The sequence below is a fragment of the Coregonus lavaretus genome (assembly GCF_964263955.1).
Source record: "Coregonus lavaretus genome assembly, contig: HAP1_SCAFFOLD_2000, whole genome shotgun sequence".
Taxonomy (NCBI): Eukaryota; Metazoa; Chordata; class Actinopteri; order Salmoniformes; family Salmonidae; genus Coregonus; species Coregonus lavaretus.
In genome coordinates, this window is record NW_028161187.1 from 20,659 (window position 1) to 35,012 (window position 14,354).

Sequence of the window (14,354 nt, forward strand, 5' to 3'; positions counted from 1 at the left end):
TCACCTCAATAACCACCTCCACTACGCTTGTTCTATACTTCCACTTTATACACCATCCTCATGTGCAGTATCTGCATTAGGTGGTCCATCCACTGCCTTTCACAGGAAATGTTGTAGTTTTTCCATTCTGAGAACACAGTCGCTGCTCCATAGCAAATGTACCGTTGTATATTGATGATGCTAAGTGAAATATCAAGACAAGGCCTTTAATTGAGCTGGAGAAAAAAAGCCTGTTTAGTTGTTTAAAGGACGTGTTGCATTACATGGGAGAGAGAAGTAGGTCCATGGCATTAGTTGCCTTCAGCTGGACACATCATTAGAGTGGCTCCTTACCTATAATTTGTGTAATAGTTTTGGGGTGGCGGTATATTATTACCATATGAAAAGGCTAAGCAGGGGTCATTGTGCCTCGCTGCAGCAATTAGAGGCGAGCTGAGGGCAGAAGAATGTTTAGAGCTGCCATTAATTGGAAATCACTACAAAGCCCATGCTTTAATTATCATTTAGAGAACAGCACTGCTTAAATTAATATATTTCCTTTGCCATTATTTACAGTAACAGTATGAATGTCTGGATCTGTTTCCTTTCATATCGTGAGGCTTTGAAGAGAATGGGATTAAATTAGATGAATTTGAAAGGCTGTATGCTTGTTGTAAGGCTTTCTCATGCTAATGCAACATGCCACTTTTACATTCAAATTGGATTTTTGTTTGTTTGTTTGTCGAGATATATATAGTGAGATGTAAATGTCTGATGATTATACAGTATGATGCATATTTGACTATTGTGTGCTTTATTTGTGTCATTGTAAATTGAAAGGAGCACACTGAAGTCCAGGATCTCAATGATGGCTTATTTTGTGCTAGCCTTTCTCTCTCCTTTCTGTGTGCTTTCTGCAGGTCGGAATGAGCTGATAGCCCGATACATCAAGCTACGGACTGGTAAGACGAGGACAAGGAAGCAGGTAAGAGGGGAGCGGATATGTTTGCATGGCATGTTAAACTGAAGAAGGCCATCACACCTGAATGTGACTACTGCCTGTGCTTCTGCTGGAGAGAACACAGGGCACACACACACACTCACACACACTCACAGTTGCATGGAGCTTTGCTGCCTGCTTTGTCTGATGGGAGGCTGTCTTACCATACCCTGGATGTGTTCAGTCTTCTTACAGTTATCCTGCATGAGAGGATGTCTCTGCAAAAGCTCACACACACACACACACACACACACACACACTCTGACTTGGACACCCTCACATTACAGTAACGCAACTATAAGACCATCGTTCCATCTGGAAGAGTGTGTTATAAGAGGGATACATTACTCAATATTTGTTGTAAAAAATGTATTTAGTGTTTTTAAATAATCATAACAGAAACTGGATTAGGACATGGATGATAGGACATTGATTAATACCAACATAATTTTTGTCTGTTAGAAGTTTCCAGTTGATGTAAGCAACAGACTGTAGATATAAATAGAGGTTGTCTATAAGCTCCCATAATATCAGTTGGTGGGAAGCTGTCTGGCCATGTGGTCCATCAGTCTGGTTGAGCAGGAAGTCATGCTCATGACCACTGGCTCGTATGTCCATGATAAACACCCCTGTGTCCAGACTGGCACTCTATAGCTGGGTGGGAATTGATCAGCCAGCTAAAGAAAGGTAATGTGTGCTATGTCTCTGTAATTCACTCTCTCAATGGGGAATCACACAAGATAGAGGGTTGTTTTCCTGCTGTAATAGAATTTATGATACAACCAAAACACACAACTATTTTATATTTAATGATTGAAGTGATGAGATGTTAAGAAATCAGTCTCAATCAGAAATCATTGTAATTTATTTGAGTTAATTAACATAATTTGAAATATTATGATTACTTCCACATTCACTGTTCTAACTAAAGAGCTCTGTTCTGTATGTGAGACTAGAGCAAACAATATCAGGAAAATGGTTGATTAAAATAAGTAATGTCAGATTGAATTTTAATTGTAATCTTATTTTGGTGAGCTGGAACGGAGTACTTCACACTTCCCCATCACCCTGCTCTCCCTATTAACAGACATGCTTTTAGGCGTTGATCATTCCCCGGTGAACTGCCTCAACAGCCACTTGTGTGTGATTGGCCTGATTAAGACCGAGAGCAGAGAAGGAAATCCCCCTCAGACCAAGCGTTCGTCTCTCCCCCCATCAGAAATACAGACTGACCACACATTATCTTACTATAGCCAACCATTTACACTACTGAATATTTTATACAAAAGCATTACATATTTCCAAGTCTGTGTGAATGTTGAAAGCAGCATGGGCCTCTGAAACGCCTTATCCGGCTCCCTTAAGAATACAAGACTGACCGATTCTCATTCAGTACACAGTCGATCACATCTGCGCCCTGTTAATGTGTGGAGAGGCCTGCATCCTTCTTAATCAGCTCACTTAAGTGACAACAACAGGCAACACAATGCTTTGTGGCTGTGAGCTTGGTGTGTGGCTTGGAGATGCTTCTATTATTCTATTGGGCAGCTCAAATCCCCCTGAAGTGTTCTCAACAAAGAGATGTGTAATCCTTTTTGTATTTTTGGTTTTCTTGTTTTTTTTCTCCCTTCTTTTGTTTAAAAAAAATGGAGGTGTCTAGTCACATACAGGTCTTAGCAAGAAAGAAAGTTCGAGAAATCTCAGCTGCCATCAAGGTACGTCTGGCTTTGCCCAGTTGCAGGGGGGCTTTTCATCGCCATGGTTACAGGCTGTTCCTTTGTTTTCCTCCCCTCTCCTACCCCGCAGGTGTCTAGTCACATTCAGGTTCTTGCCAGAAGGAAATCTCGTGAGTTTCATTCCAAGCTAAAGGTATGCGCTTTTCTGCTTTTGGGCTTGTGGTTGCTGTGCGTCGTCTTACTTCCTGTTTCCCGTGGTGACAGAGTGAATGCCTGACGCTCTGATTCCCGTAGCCTAGATCCCCTGCTTATGATTAGAATTCATAAAATAACCCCCCCCCCCACACACACACACACACACACACACACACACACACAAAGTGTTTTATTTCTATTTTCTTTATTGTCATTGAACAATAAGTGCATTTGCTTTGAAAACAATTGTAAGGATCTGTTTAAATTCTTAAGAATCTATTTTACGTTTGTGAAAAATATACAATATAGTTATTACTAGTGTCCGTAATGCAAGTCTGAAAATAGCAAAGTGTTAGATATAATGTGAATGAGAAATTCAATATTCTCATGAGAGCAAGGCTCGCAAATATTCTAAATCTGTTCCACAGAGCTCAGAGTGGACACGCTCAAAAAGAGCTTAAAGAATTTCACTTTCTTCTGTAATTTTTGCCAAGAAAAATATGTTAATGTTAGCCCAGACATCCTAAAGGCAATGTCAGCATTTTCTACAGTTAAATGAAAATGAGCCCAACCACATTGGATCCTTCTAAATCCCTCAAAGCAAATGTACTCATAGTTCGTAGACTTTGTTGCTCCTTTCTTTCTGTTTGGCATGACAATGTGAACCAGAATCAGAGGTTGGTACTGGTGTTATCTGTACTGTATGTGGGAAAGCATGTTGGCAAGATGCATTGGCTGTTGGTGAGTGGCTGAGAGCTGGAGTTCAGAGGTCATCAGCAGAAGTCTGTTTACATGTCATAAGCAGACACAGTATCAGCCACTGATGTGCTGCATGTTAAAAGGGTTTAGGTTCAAAGACTAAGGGTGGTCTATGAAAAAACCTTTGCCTCTTTATTTTGCTGTTTTAACCTAATCATCTTCCCCTGTCAGTGCTGAGTTAAGACCATGAGGAAGCAGCATCTCATCTGCCCTCTCTGCTGTTGCGCACTCCCTCCATATTGATAACTCTAAGCTATCACATTGACATGGCTATCAGTTGCCTTCCTTTCTCTGTGTGTAGCTGTCCTATTACATTCTTCCTCTGTGACTCATTTTACCAATAGTAATGTGTTGAAAATCATGGGCTAACACCAAATATACCCTTTCCAAAATGTCTTCTGAATTTTTTTTTATTGTGAAAGGTGTAATCTTGTCATAAATGTACCTGTAATTCAAAGCATTTTTACAAGGGTCATTTGGTAATGTATGTGTGTTTAAAGACCTTAAGGGTTGCCAGATTTCTTTCTTTCTTATCTTTATGAGGGGATGACTACATCTTTTGACTTTCACACTTTTCCCCTGTTCCCAGTGTTCAGATGGATTAATGACCCCTCATTAGTGTGTGTGTGTGTGTGTGTGTGTGTGTGTGTGTGTGTGTGTGTGTGTGTGTGTGTGTGTGTGTGTGTATCAGCCAGCTGTGAATGCCTGGTCTTTCAGGCACAGTGCGGCTGTCTGAGTTAAAACAGCCATCTTTTGTATGGGTCTCTGTCTACTCTCATCTAAAGCAAATTAGAGATCAGCAGCAAAGAGAAAGGCATTCGCCCCCCTCCATTTACAGGGAACATCGCTGTAAATCTGCTCTGTCTCTTTTCTTATCTGAGACATGTTGAGTGAAATGACAGTCATTATGGTGCCATTCTCTGTGCTACTTCTCTCAAACCATAGCTGACCATAGTGATCAAATCCTCAGACATTCCAAGTCCACCACATTCTCCAAAATGTCCCACCCCACATTATTATTAATTGACGTATCCAAGTTTCAATGTGACAGCAGTGCTAGTTGATTAATTACTCTTGAGGTTCCTGTACCAACACTTTCTTTCAGTGTAATGTTTTGACAGAGGACATGGCATAAATACTTGAAACTGCAGTTTTATTTGAATACACATTTTAATATTTTATACCATTTAACAATGGTATTTTGTCAGTCCGGGTTTTCAAAAATGTTTGTTATGACCAAAGGATATTATATATATGATTCAATTGAAATCATATAATTTTACAAGCATTATGTGAAATTGGATTAATCAAATTGGATTAACTGAAACCTTCATTGTCAAATTGATTGAAGTGATTTCTATAAATGCTCTTTGTTATCAAGGTATTGTGTGTTGGGTCATTGAAATCAAAATGGTGATTGATAAAACATAAATTGTTACATCTTGCTATTGCAGGATTGTTGTCCAGAGGGATTATAAAATTACAATAAAACCTTGTTTGTTTGCATTCAGGTTACAAGCATGGTAAGTATAAATTATCCGTCCAAGCTCCTGGCTCTGCTCTTGCCAGACCTGTCAGTTGGTTGAGTATCTTTGCTTCTGCTATAGTACCATAGCTGCTGCTGCAGCCCAGTGACTGTCTAGTCTGTGGGCCTCTATCATAGCTTCACACCACTCCACCTACAGATACTGTACAGCTCTTGCCAGCATGCTGACCCTCAGCTTCTGCATGTGTTCTCATGGGGATCCTAGTTCTGTAGGGATGGGTCAGAAGACATACTGTATACTGCTAAGTACTCTACTTGTGTTGGGATAAGAAACGACATTTCTGTGTGTTTGTGCTGCTGCTGCGTTAACACCCAGTAGAAAAGGAATGCAATAGATAGGGTTTAGCTGGATGGTATACAGTAGACCTCTGAGTGGAACTGATGCAAGTGAGTTTTTCTCCACCGTTCCCTCAGACACTAACTCCCTACTCCTGCTATCGATTAAATCTTTCTTGATATCAACATTACATTTCTGATATGCAAAGGCTGAGAGTAGTCCTCATGTACTGTATTGAGCTGAAGCCTTTCTCATAAGGAGAAGAGTGGAGGGATGTAGTGAGAGGAGCCATGAAAGGAACTCTTAACCAAAGCTTTCGTCCTTCTGACTTACTTTAGTAATTCTCTTTGTATGGTTAACTGTGTTCTGGCAGGCAGACAAATCCATCCTTGACATAAGAACTATTGAATTATGTTATATTCAAGGAATAGCAGAGAAAGGATTTATTATTACTCACTCCAATATATTACCTATTATATATGGTAGGAAGTGTGTTAGTGATAGATTAGTCATCGAGGAAACTTGCTTTTATTAAGTGAATACCCACACTTACCATTTTAAACAGTAATTCAATTCTCACTTTACTCTGTGGCACATTCCTTTTAAACAATCCACTTCTTTAATGGCTGCCACAATATGTTTGCTTTTAACATGCATGCTGTCCGTCATTGTTGGAGGCGATGATGTGTGTTTAGAAGCGTGGCTGTTGTTATCACTGTTCTATGTCCCCCATCTTGCCCTCTGTGAGTGCTAAGCCTTTTGTGACTGCCGTTGAAGGATCAGACCGTGAAGGACAAAGCCCTCCAGAGCATGGCCTCCATGTCCTCGGCTCAGATCGTCTCTGCCACTGCCATCCACAACAAGCTGGGCCTGCCAGGCATCCCGCGCCCAGCCTTCCCCGGAGCGGCAGGGGTAAGAGGCCTGCCGGCAACTCACTATCGGTCCACTCAGACCAACACACCACAGAGCCAACACAACTGACGTCCCATCCAAATCACATTACACACATCAGGGCTTTATGGAAACTGACCACATCTGATAAGCACACAATCAAAACGAATGCTAGTCGAGATAACTACATGTATTAATTGTGCTGCTTGGAAGTATTTTTTTGGGATTTGTGTTTGGATGTTTTGTTGTGCATTGATTTATCTAATTCTCTAGTTTTGGCAGGGCATGATATCGACAGCCCAACCTGGATCATCACAAGAGTGAGTATCGTGTTCTATTCTCAGAAAACATGCAACGTGACTGTTTTCTATTTCTCTCTCCATCTCTGTTTCTCTCTGTCACCCTCTTGCTGTTCCTCTCACTCTCTCCATCTCTGTCGCTCTCCTTGTCACGTACTCGCCAATATTTTCTTTGTGGTTGCAGCAGTTGAAGAATCTATATGTTCCAGAGATACAAATACTTCAGTCAGCCTTCTTTCTTCCTCGCTGTTTGTCAGTAGTAATATGTTCAATATGTTGCTCTGTAGAAGTTCCAGACCATTGCATTTTTTAAATGGGCTCCTCCCTCTGTTTTAGCATCAAGCCGTTCACCCAACAAGCATATCCCATCCAGCCAGCAGTAACAACAACGATTTCAAGTAAGGCTTTCACTCATGCTTACAACCAATTTCCTTTTTCCTAAATTTGTCTTAATAAGTAGACCTATAGCGTTGTTTAAAAATCAGACATTATAATAAGTTATGGAGATAAAACTCAATTTGATGATATCTCAGAGAGAGAGTTGTGTCATCTGAGTGTTACTCATGGTGGTTGTGATGCAGGCTATGAGCCCACGTCAGCCCCAGCCCCCACAGTCCCAGCGTGGCATGGCCGCTCCATCGGAACATCCAAGCTCCGGCTGGTGGAGTTCTCTGCCTTCCTGGAGCAGCAGAGAGACCAAGACTCAGTGAGTATCAGAGCCCCATACTCATTTACATTTATGTGTCATTTAACAGACGCTCTTATCCAGAGCAACTTGCTGGAGCAATTAGGGTTAAGTGCCTTGCTCAAGGGCACAGACAGATTTTTCACCTAGTCGGCTCGGGGATTCGAACCAGCAACCTTTTGGTTACTGGCCCAACGCTCTTAACCACTAAGCTACCTGCCGCTACTCATCACCCACTCTGCATATGTATTATATGTATCTTGTATGTACCACTCTACCAGGCTACTCATCACCACACTACACCACTACACACTGCCACTGACCTATTCACTGTATCCAGAATGGCACTACCTCAGGTTTTTTATGTGGTTTTAATGTTGAGGGAAAAAATACCGGCAAGCTCTTATAGCTCTTCTTTTTCATGAAAGCATGTAAAAGCATGTCAAGATAGGGAGGGTATTGTCCGTATTTGTGGTCACTCTCATGAGACATAGCTGTCAGTCATTTCCAGCTCTTATCACCCAGTTCTGGCCCCCTCTCAACACACAGAGGGTCTAGCTGCACACTGCCGAGGATCAAAGAGACGAGAATGAATGCACACACTAGATTGAATTCCCTTCACTAGTTCTGACGACCATACACACACACAGAACACTGGGATTAGGGAAAGTAAGGGACCACAGACCCATGTCACATCATGTGAAAAGGCACACAGACCAGCAGCCCTAAACTCATGCCTCACATTCTTTATTGTTTGGTTTGGACGTGAGCGATCTGTCTTGGTTTGTCTGCATTCCCCCGAGAATTTTATTTTGCTATTGATATCGCATGACAACAGCCATTAATCTTGCATTTAGCTGAATATTTGAGATGGTTACATGGCCTGAAGGCTAGGCTGGAGAGGCCATGCAGCACTCTGATACTGAAGTAAAGGGCAACAGTGACTTTGAAATAACCCTCATGATAAGATTTGATTCTCTCACAACAAGAGCATTAGGACAATAGTACAGATTTAATTGTGAAGATATTCCTGGATTTGCTGGCATTCCTCCTTTTTGTCTTATGACTATATATCTTATCTATATTTTTATATCTCATAAACCATGGAGAATAGACTGACTGGTACTGTAAATTACAATAGTTTTTCTGAGGATCTCAGTCAGCCAGATGTTCTACAGTTATTGAAAACAGAACAGCAATAAAACTGCAACTTCTGCATGAGAGATCAATACTCAAAAGCATTTTTTTATGTTTTACAAATGTGTCTTTTTGATATTAGCCCTGTAAGATCCTCCTGTTTACTGTCTTTCAGTACAACAAGCACCTCTTTGTGCACATCGGACAGACGAACCACTCCTACAGCGATGCCTTGCTTGAGTCAGTGGACATTCGTCAGATTTATGACAAATTCCCTGAAAAGAAAGGAGGACTGAAGGAGCTCTTTGGCAAGGGTCCCCAGAATTCCTTCTTCCTCATAAAATTTTGGGTGAGTGTCATGTTGCTAAGTATCGGCACTGGTCTGGTGACTGAATAGCACTTGAGTGTGAACAGTAGGCCTGTGTGTTTGTATGAGAAAGAGGTAAAGAAAAGATATGGAGAAGACACTGTATTGTGGAAAGAAAAATAAACTCACAGATATTTAACCAAATATGTTCACAGAATTACTTACTATTAATTAGCTTGTGAAATGAAACTGGTGAGTATTTTATGCATTTTGTTCTACATTAGTATCTCCATAAAGATATATTGTATATCATTTCTCATGTTGTTTCTGTGGAATAAAGCATTTCCTGTTTTACAACCCAGAGAAAACAGGATTTGTTTGGTTTAATCTCCAGTGAGTTTAATCAGAGGCTAAACACTGTAGATGGCTGCAGAATGCATGTTGCTATATTTGGCCTCGCATAGCAGGAGAGCTTGTGATCAAAGGGCTCGCTAATTCAGTGTAATATCTAAAAACAATGGAGTGACCTGGTTACACTCTTAATGGCTGTTTAAACATTGCATGTATTTTACCCCAATGGAAAATGCTAACTAGCGGCAGCCAACAAAGTGGGGCTCGCCATCGCAGCCAGAACAGCCCGCTCAAATTCCTTTTGAAGTGACCGGCCAATCTGAATTTCAAATGAAAGGCACAATCTGCACAATAATTAAAGTGTAACTGCTTTGACTAATGAAGGAGGAGGATGCTATAGAAGGAGATGTGCTCTTTTTGTCCCCATAATGAACATGATGTCCTGGGCCTGGAGAGCTGCCCTCGGAGAACTGCTCCTTTTCACTAGCATGAATCAGTCCCTTAACATAACTTCATTTAATCTCCTTTATAATCTAGTTCCAAATATGGATTACATTTACATAGTCATTCAGAGGTGGCTAAGAAGTGTGTTATTTATTTAAGAATGTCCATTCACGTGATCACTGATGCCCAGCTAGATGGTAATATATTTGCAGGTTTAGGTCGTTATTTATTTGAGATAAATGACGACTTTCAATCTACACTAACAATTTTCCATTGCATGGTGCATTTACATACAACTCTGTTCTGCATCCCTTTAAATCTTCATCTGATTGCCCTCTCACTAGAGGGCAGTATTGTGATGATGGCAATTTTTTTTGCTAAAACACATTTCTCTCACCTCATATGGATGAACAAATGAGACACATTTCTGTCTTACCAACGACTAATATTGTGTTATTTGTGGTTCCCAGGCTGACTTGAACTGCAACATAGAGGATGAAGCGGGGTCTTTCTATGGAGTGACCAGTCAGTATGAGAGCTCTGAGAACATGACAATCACCTGCTCAACTAAGGTGTGCTCCTTTGGCAAGCAGGTGGTCGAGAAGGTGGAGGTGGGTACTCAATCAGTCTTATTGTTAAAAAAACTAAACATGTTGATATCAGTATATGTGGAGGCGGAAGAAGCGCACACCTGGTTAGGTGAGGTGCTGGCTAGCGGAGTAGAACACCTGGTTAGGTGAGGTGCTGGCTAGCAGAGTAGAACACCTGGTTAGGTGAGGTGCTGGCTAGCAGAGTAGAACACCTGGTTAGGTGAGGTGCTGGCTAGCAGAGTAGAACACCTGGTTAGGTGAGGTGCTGGCTAGCAGAGTAGAACACCTGGTTAGGTGAGGTGCTGGCTAGCGGAGTAGAACACCTGGTTAGGTGAGGTGCTGGCTAGCAGAGTAGAACACCTGGTTAGGTGAGGTGCTGGCTAGCAGAGTAGAACACCTGGTTAGGTGAGGTGCTGGCTAGCAGAGTAGAACACCTGGTTAGGTGAGGTGCTGGCTAGCAGAGTAGAACACCTGGTTAGGTGAGGTGCTGGCTAGCGGAGTAGAACACCTGGTTAGGTGAGGTGCTGGCTAGCGGAGTAGAACACCTGGTTAGGTGAGGTGCTGGCTAGCGTAGTAGAACACCTGGTTAGGTGAGGTGCTGGCTAGCAGAGTAGAACGCCTGGTTAGGTGAGTAGAACACCTGGTTAGGTGAGGTGCTGGCTAGCAGTGTAGAACACCTGGTTAGGTGAGGTGCTGGCTAGCAGTGTAGAACACCTGGTTAGGTGAGGTGCTGGCTAGCAGAGTAGAACACTTCAAAAAGAAAAGGAGAGCAGCATACTAGGAGTTCAGATTCAATCATTGATTACCAACGTTTATCACCAAGCTGTCTTCATCAGGGTATAATGACAAACACTGCGGGTCACTAGTTTATATCGTTTGGAAGGACACACAGGTGTCTGTAATCATGGCCAGCTGTGGCATGATTTTATTTGTCGATGTACAAATATCAGAAGAACATATAAGATGAATGGATTACATACGATCATAGATACAATTGGTCTACAGCATATATGCCTACAAACACATTATTTACAATGGATAGCAAAAACACAATTTTCACAGGAACGGCTTCAGATCAAACTCTACGATGAGACCGAAGGGAGCAAGGGCCTTTAAATTAAAGATCCAGGCGGCCTCTCGTTTTAACAATAAATTGTCAAGGTCACCCCCTCTCCTAGGGAGGGTGACATGTTCGATGCTGATATAGGGAAGGTATACAGTATGTGTCACACATTTCTGGATGTTGGTTCTCTCTCCCCAGACGGAGTATGCCCGGTTTGAAAACGGACGCTTTGTGTACAGGATAAGCCGGTCTCCCATGTGTGAATACATGATCAACTTTATCCACAAGCTCAAACACCTGCCTGAAAAATACATGATGAACAGTGTCCTGGAGAACTTCACCATCCTATTGGTAAGCGTTATGTCCTGTCGTGTCCTGTATGTCCTATTACTGCTTCCTAAAGCAGCCAATTACAAAAGCCAGTCTCTCACTACTCTAACCTGTGGCTAGGACCCTCCCTCTCCTTTATCCTGGCTTTCTGCTGGGCTCCTTTGGCTCCAGCGAGCCTGAAAAGAGGAGCTCTGACTGGGGCCTGAGATGAGCCTTGCTCCCTGCTCCTGCATTCCTCGCATTCCACAGGGGATGGAACGCAGTGTGAGGAGCCTCATTATCTGCAGGGAGGAGGAGGGGAGGGGGAGATCAGAGCGGATGGGGACCCCTGTTATTAGCCATCACATGGGGGCTTAAAGTCCTATTCTCAACTGCAGAGAGAGCTATTTTTAATGCTTGTGTGGGTGTGCACTCTCAACACTGCCCTGGTTTTGTCTGTTTCATATTTTTCACCCGCTCCTTTAAATTCCTTAGATTTTCCAAATTGACTTGTTTTTGTCACACTGTTTTCTGATTGACATCTGTCCGTGGGCCTTTTTACATCGGAAAGTCATTTTCCTGAGACTCAGATTCCTCTCCAGAGACTGCTCATTGCATTACATGGAGTGGGATTGCGTTAAGTCCGAATGACTAACATGATGTCTCCGTCTCTTCCAGGTGGTGACGAACAGGGACACACAGGAGACTCTGCTGTGTATGGCGTGTGTGTTTGAGGTGTCGAACAGCGAGCACGGTGCGCAGCATCATATCTACCGACTGGTGAAGGAATGAGACTCCTAAACCCCCTGAATCCTCCCTTTACATAGACTAAAGAACCTCAAAACAAAGTGGCAGTGCCTCTAGCTGAAAATCACACATACACTGCTTTTCGGTCACATTTTGGGTGAAGCTTATTGTCATTCATTTCTTTGTATATTAATGTATGTATTTGATGTTTGACTGCAGCTGTGAATTGCGGTACAGTTGTTCTACGTTTTGATACAGGAGAAATTCTTCATTTTAAGGATGGCGAGTCAATCTTTGTTTGTAGGATGTACATATAAAAGTGGCAGTATGTAAGGAATCTGTTGGTTGGGTTTCATTTGGTCAACAGACATGTGTATGTTGTCTTTTTCTGCTTTGAACTTGTAATGTACACTAAGAAAACACTAGAAAGATGTTAGTTTTTTCCCCATGGGTTCTGTAAACTACTGTCTGTAGTTGATTTGTGAGTGTATAGGTCACAGGAGGTTGGTGGCATCTTAATTGGGGAGGACAGGCTCGTGATAACGACTGGAGTGGAATAAGTGCAATTGTATCAAATACATCAAACACATGGTTTCCAGGTGTTTGATGCCATTCCATTTGCTCCGTTCCGGACATTATTATGAGCCGTTCTTCCCTCAGCAGCCTCCTGTGGTATAGATATACAAACCGTACATATATACTTGACCAATAGGTTTTCCAAAGAAAAGCATTTTTTTTTAAAATAAACATTTTGGGGATAATAAAATTGCTACACGAAAGTTAGTCGAAGGCAAGTGATTGTGGGCATCATAATAGTGAAGTTATTGCTTTACAAAAACATCTGTTTTTTTCAGGGAAATAAGATACCGATCCCTGTGGACAATCCACGTCTTAGACACTAACAGCAGAATGAATGCACTGTGATTACACAACAGACGCCTAGTTCAACCTGTGTCTCTGCCTCAGACAGGGCTTACAAGTCTTACATTGCAATAAGGAAACCATACATCTATCCTGTTCCAATGTCCTACGTTACAAACGAGTCCCTCTCTTCTGAGAAGACGGTCATTAAAATGGTTTTGATTCTAAAAACATGAAAGCACTACTTTAGCTACTCTGAGTGGACTGTCACCTTGTCCTAAGCACTTGGTTCCCCTTCTAGGACATGACAATTTTAACTTTTATGTTTTTCTTTCAGATGTGTGGTTTAAGGTTTTAGGATATCCTGAAATAATCGTGAGAAAATGGATCACTTCTTAGACAGTGGGCTGTGTTAAGTATGCAGTTTAATTGCCTCTGAACAGATTATGCATTTTTTCAATCTCTGATTTTCTTTAATTTGTTCTGGTCATTTCAGTGTAATTTCTACAATCTCTGATTTTCTTTCATTTTTTCTGGTCATTGCAGTGTAATTTCTACAATCTCTGATTTTCTTTCATTTTTTCTGGTCATTGCAGTGTAATTTCTACAATCTCTGATTTTCTTTCATTTGTTCTGGTCATTGCAGTGTAATTTCTACTAAGTCCTAGCCAGTGTTGCTGCCTTTACGTTCACACCACCCCATGAGTCTGTGGCCTACACCAATTCCGAGCCTTAAACATGTTACGGACGTGTGAATTCCAAAAGATGCCACTAAAGCTGTGATCTTTTTCCTAAACTGGGTGACTAATTTTCACATTTTGTAGGAATTCTACTACAGTACAATCTGCCAAAGTGTAACAGTGTACAGTGCCTTAGTGTATGGTGTCAAACTGGCCTTGGTTCACTTTTAAGAATGTATTTTGTTTTTAACATATAAACATTTAACATATAAAATCACTCGCCAATATACATATTGGTACAACATTTTACCACACACACGAGTTAAACTGAGTTACTTTTTAACATAAATAAGAACTGACTTTGCCTTTCCTGTTCTGAAAGACCAAAAATACAGAGATACGATCTCTAGTCATGTCCTGCACTGTAACATGGAAGTGCCTTTGGTTTAGAATCTCCAGCTCTGAAAATACAAAATAATTATGAATTAAGCGTTGCTAAACCAAAAAGAGATGTAATGAAACCAATCACCACATTGCCTTGCTGAAGGTTTGTAATAG

The 14,354-nt window shown here is 41.5% G+C and overlaps 1 protein-coding gene across 4 annotated transcripts in view; it reads left to right on the top strand.

The window, feature by feature from the left end:
* The window catches only part of LOC311121036 (transcriptional enhancer factor TEF-1), a 33,161-nt gene extending 19,073 nt beyond the window's left edge, over positions 1 to 14,088 (top strand). Inside the window, exons 2-13 of one of the 4 annotated variants that reach the window (XM_084195576.1) lie at positions 900 to 964; positions 2,632 to 2,694; positions 2,786 to 2,848; positions 5,121 to 5,132; positions 6,210 to 6,344; positions 6,597 to 6,643; positions 6,959 to 7,020; positions 7,204 to 7,328; positions 8,620 to 8,793; positions 10,017 to 10,157; positions 11,398 to 11,550; positions 12,187 to 14,088. In XM_084195576.1, coding sequence (XP_084051702.1) covers positions 900 to 964; positions 2,632 to 2,694; positions 2,786 to 2,848; positions 5,121 to 5,132; positions 6,210 to 6,344; positions 6,597 to 6,643; positions 6,959 to 7,020; positions 7,204 to 7,328; positions 8,620 to 8,793; positions 10,017 to 10,157; positions 11,398 to 11,550; positions 12,187 to 12,300 — 1,154 coding nt within the window. In that variant the 3' untranslated portion in view covers positions 12,301 to 14,088. The remainder of the gene's footprint in view (positions 1 to 899; positions 965 to 2,631; positions 2,695 to 2,785; positions 2,849 to 5,120; positions 5,133 to 6,209; positions 6,345 to 6,596; positions 6,644 to 6,958; positions 7,021 to 7,203; positions 7,329 to 8,619; positions 8,794 to 10,016; positions 10,158 to 11,397; positions 11,551 to 12,186) is intronic. The other 3 variants (XM_084195577.1, XM_084195578.1, XM_084195579.1) reach the window with 3 other exon arrangements.
* Positions 14,089 to 14,354: the final 266 nt, after the last annotated feature.